At 45.4% G+C, this 4,330-nt stretch overlaps 1 protein-coding gene across 2 annotated transcripts; it reads right to left on the reverse strand.

Moving 5' to 3' along the window:
* Window positions 1–1,528: 1,528 nt before the first annotated feature.
* Window positions 1,529–3,319, reverse strand: LOC123439127 (aquaporin NIP4-1-like). Of its 2 annotated transcripts, none has more exons than XM_045115875.1 (3): window positions 3,000–3,319; window positions 2,432–2,845; window positions 1,529–2,023 (listed from the first exon to the last, which is right to left on the reverse strand). In XM_045115875.1, the coding sequence occupies exons 1-3, from the start codon at window positions 3,144–3,146 to the stop codon at window positions 1,736–1,738; spliced, it is 849 nt and encodes a 282-aa protein (XP_044971810.1). In that variant the 5' UTR covers window positions 3,147–3,319; the 3' UTR covers window positions 1,529–1,735. The 2 variants fall into 2 exon arrangements, with proteins under 2 accessions (XP_044971810.1, XP_044971809.1); XM_045115874.1 differs by having other exon boundaries at window positions 2,429–2,845.
* Window positions 3,320–4,330: the final 1,011 nt, after the last annotated feature.

Below are 4,330 nucleotides of genomic sequence, written 5' to 3' on the forward strand. Positions count from 1 at the left end.
GATAGGTGGAGGATGATGAATCCCTGTCGATCTCACAGAAACTCCGAGGACGAAGCGAGGAAAACAACCTCCCACCAGCGATGAGCGGTACATGTTGTAGATCCCTCCCCGATGTGAACAGAGCCGCATATCCATGGTTTGTTTGTGCGGGTAAACCGTTGCACAGCAAAGCTCACTAGCTCAGCAATCCATTCATTGATTCTCCTTTGTTTTTGAAGGTAACTAAAGAGTAGCATCATGATGGCTCCGACCAGATCTAAGCACACGTCTACCAGTCCTCGGACAACGATCTCGGATTTACAGGTGCTAATATTTTTTTCTTGGCTCTCTCTGTTTTTGAAAGGATAGCATGTGTTTACGTATTGGCGCGATCTCCTGCGAACATCAGTTGATACTAGTGAATAAATTTTTATTTGTTACTAGTGCAAAAGTACCTTTCTAATCTCGAGCTCAAATGCTCCTGGTATTAACAATAAAATCTGAAAAAAATAATGTGGTAAGCTTTAAGGAATGTTTGAAGTGCATGCAAAGTTCCATCCCGAAATCACATTGGTGAAAGTCGTGGCAAAACAAAAACAAAATCAGAGCTTCCAAATGCATTTGAAAGTAACATTTTCATCGCATTGAAATTGTTTCTTTTTTTTTACCACACCTTCCACCAATTTGATTTCTTCATGAATTTATGCATTCACTCCAAACATTCCTTAGGTTGCCCCCAAAAAAATGGAATTTTATGAATTCTGTTTCTACGTTTTTTTTTGAATTTACTGTTAATCTAGTAGCATTAGAGCCCAAGATAACAAACTTCACGTCTCTAGTGCTAGTGATGTTGTCTTCGACTTACGATCCAATAAAATTACAAGTATTTAGAGTCAATATATACTGAAGAGATTTGACCACACAAGTATTCTAGGAAGTCATGTAATTTGGAACGGAGGTAGTGCTTTGGATGAAACATTTTTTTTCTGTTGGACCAAAAACAATATTGTTGAACACAATTTTTTAAACAATTTTACAAGTTGTAACATAAAAATTAATCGATCGATCATTCTTGGAACACATGAAAAGCCTTAATGCGATTAGAAATAAAACCTGCAATTGAATTACAAATTAAGTAAGTAATTGACACCAAAAAAATCATACAACAAATTCATTTTCAGTCATAGAACAATTCACACAATAAACTGTTGATTAATAATTGCATCTATTTTTTTTGTGATATTACTCTTTTTTGTGCGGGGTTTGTGATATTACTCTTGCTATATGTAAAACTACATGTTGGTATGGCTCCGTGCATCTTTTTCCTTCAGAGGCCATATACAACAATGTTTCCTTACAAAGTTTGAAGAGCGAAAAACAATGCACGGTTTTTGTCCCTTTGCGCGGAGGCGCTTCACTTCTTTTGGTGCAACACAACATTCAAATTAGATGGGTTATTTGCAGTTTGCAAGTAGACTCAGTTTTATGATCAGGTCAACATGCCTTGAAAATGAAAATGCAATTTTTTTCAACTTTTGTTTTTCCTCGAACAGAAAATTGTTTTTTTCCCCTTCTTCTATATATAATCATATGTTCTTCTTGGAGCGTGCACTATCAGATCCATCCCGATACGGGCCAAAATCCGTTAAACGATACACCTGTAGCTAGCGGTACATGCAGGCACCAACCCATGCCATATGCAACCGGGGTGCACCGTGCACCGTGCACGTATAGCCGGCTAGTTCGTTCAAGGCGCTCAGGCGACGGACCGACCGACGACGACCACCCTGCTGGACGCGCCCCGGCCGCCGCAGAGGAAGCCGACGACCACGTCGGACTGTCGGACGGCCATGTTGCAGAGCGCGCCGAGCAGCATGCCGGCGACGGGCGCGGTGACGTAGATCCAGATGGAGGTGTACCGCCCGAAGACGATCGCCGGGCCAAGGCTCCTCGCCGGGTTCATCGACCCTCCCGACACCGGCCCAATCACCAGCCCCAGCGTCCCGACCGCCGCCCCGATGGCGATCCCTCCAACCGCCTTGCTCTGCATGCACGCATCATGTATGTAAATGTTTTTCCTTTTTTTTTTCCTTTTCATTTTTTGCCAGAATTTGAAAGAACTTGATAAAACAAAATCCAAAAAATTACGAAATATTGAGGCAAAAAAGACCTTATTAATCAAATGCTTAAGCTTCTTGCACCATTTCAGCCAAAAATAGCATCGATGAGCTCTCACAAAAAATAACAATAATGCTCAAACAGCGCACAAAACTTGAAACATAGTTTTTTCTTGCGAGAGCTCCTATGATGTTATTTCTGGCTGGAATTTTGCAAGAAGCTAGAATATTTGATAATGACTCGAATTTTCAGATATTGTTTTGACTATGTTTGATAACGTTTTTCCTTTCTTTTTTTGTTGCAAAGTCTCGAAATGTTTGTGTGTACGCACGGCGGAGCTCCTGGCGACGGTGGCGATGACGATCATGAGCACGGCGGAGGCGAGGAGCTCCAGGAGGAACGGCAGCCGGGCGCCGGCCCCGGGCGGCCTGGGCACGGTGCCGTAGAAGTTGTCCTCGTGCGGCTCCATCATGGCGTTGACGGAGAGGCAGGCGAGCACGGAAGCGCCGATCTGCATGGCGACGTAGAGCGGCAGCTTGCGCCACGGGAAGTAGCGGAAGGCGGCGAAGGTGACGGTGACGGCGGGGTTGAGGTGCGCGGGGCCCATCCAGCCGAGCACGAAGGCGACGGTGAGGGCGACGACGAGGCAGACGGTGGGGAAGGTGAGCCCGTGGTGCATCTCCTGCATCAGCGCCGCCACGCACGACCAGAACACCACCAGGAACGTCGCCACGCCCTCCAGCACCAGCTTCACAATAGAATCAAAGAATTAAGATCACCAGTTCATCATAGTAAATTCACTGATAGTCTTATAGACCATTATAGACCAGGCTAAAAATGCTGTAAACAAGTGATGCGGATGCTCAGCTCGTTTATGAGGTAAATTCACTGACGTGTAGTACCTCCCGGATGAGGTGGCCGACGGCGAGGCCCTTGGTGGCGTGGCCGGCAGGCGGTGGCGCCGGCTCCTGGCCACGGCGAGCCTGCTCTACATCGTGCCCGTTGGCCGCGCCGTCGCCGGCCACCGTGTTCGTCTTGTCAAGATCCATCGTAGGTTCCAGTGAGCCAAGATGAGTGTCAATTCATTCTCTGGATCGTGTGTTCCGTTGCTCCTCGCGCCATTGATCCGCCAATATAATCGTCTCGTGTGTCGGCCACCCGCCGTGTGTGATGGGTAATTGGTTGCGTTGGAACAGAGCAGCCCACGCACGCTCTTGGCATGTGGAGGAGGGACTGATGCTACGGGAGTGTACGTACGTGTTGTATGCCTGCATCGATCAACTGAATGAACCGTCCCACTGCTGCACTCGCTTTGTGTGTGTGTATGTGTGTGGAACCCTCAAAGCTTGTTCGAAAAACAGACTCTTAATCGTCTCACAAGGAAACCTACAAGAGGAAAAAAAAAACAATATGACAGTCTTACCAACAATGGTGTCTTAATTTTGTTCTATGTTCTATTTCTAGGACTCTTTCAGTTTCTCCTTGCACTTGATCTCTATCCAATAGCCCAAAATCCTCTCCTTCTTCAATCTTCTAACCCTAACTTCTCGGCTCATGCCGTCGTTGCTCAGCCCCTCCCCGCGCCCCTTCCATCTTAATCGTTCCGGCAATGGCACAATCATCACCATTGTCACATGGACCCGCCCTCCGATGCCGACAAGCGGATGTTTCCTCGCAAATCCTATTTGACGCTTGCTGCAACGTAATGTCGAGCAAATGCAAATCAGTGAGCCAGCTTGGGCCGGCCCATTTAGCGCTAGACAAAGCACCTATTGTTCCGGTTGTTCCTGTCAGAGTTTTACTGATTTTGGGAATCTTCTAGATGTTTCCTCGCAACTCCTATTTGATGCTTGCTGCAACATAATGTCAAGCAAATGCAAATCAGCGAGCCAGCTTGGGCCGACGCATTTAGTTCTAGACAGAGCACCTATTGCTCTGGTTGTTCCTGTCAGGTTTTTACTGGCTTTGAAAACATTCTACAATGTTCTGGATCATTTTACCTTTTACTGGTTTTCAATATTTGTTTGAATTCTTTTTGGAAAACCTTCAATTTTTTATGCAGAGACCGAGTGCTACTCATCATGCAGAGACTGATTTTGGGAACTAGAAGGTTCCAATATATTTTTTCTTTCTTCTTTTTCACAACTTTGCAAGAATTGTTTGATGCTTCCCAAAGAAAATAAAAGATGTTTGGGATTTTAAAAAATGTTTGCGTGTTTCAAAAAATATTCAA

Source organism: Hordeum vulgare, chromosome 3H, assembly GCF_904849725.1.
Source record: "Hordeum vulgare subsp. vulgare chromosome 3H, MorexV3_pseudomolecules_assembly, whole genome shotgun sequence".
Classification (NCBI taxonomy): domain Eukaryota; kingdom Viridiplantae; phylum Streptophyta; class Magnoliopsida; order Poales; family Poaceae; genus Hordeum; species Hordeum vulgare.

What these genes read in the sequence shown, in the direction of transcription:
- LOC123439127 (XM_045115874.1), bottom strand. Translation starts at nt 3,146, where the DNA reads ATGGATCTTGACAAGACGAACACGGTGGCCGGCGACGGCGCGGCCAAC. An exon ending in TCGGCCACCTCATCCGGGAG is followed by an intron (nt 2,846 to 2,999) that starts GTACTACACGTC and finishes TCTATTGTGAAG; the next exon opens with CTGGTGCTGGAGGGCGTGGC. An exon ending in CCGTCGCCAGGAGCTCCGCC is followed by an intron (nt 2,024 to 2,428) that starts GTGCGTACACAC and finishes GCGTGCATGCAG; the next exon opens with AGCAAGGCGGTTGGAGGGAT.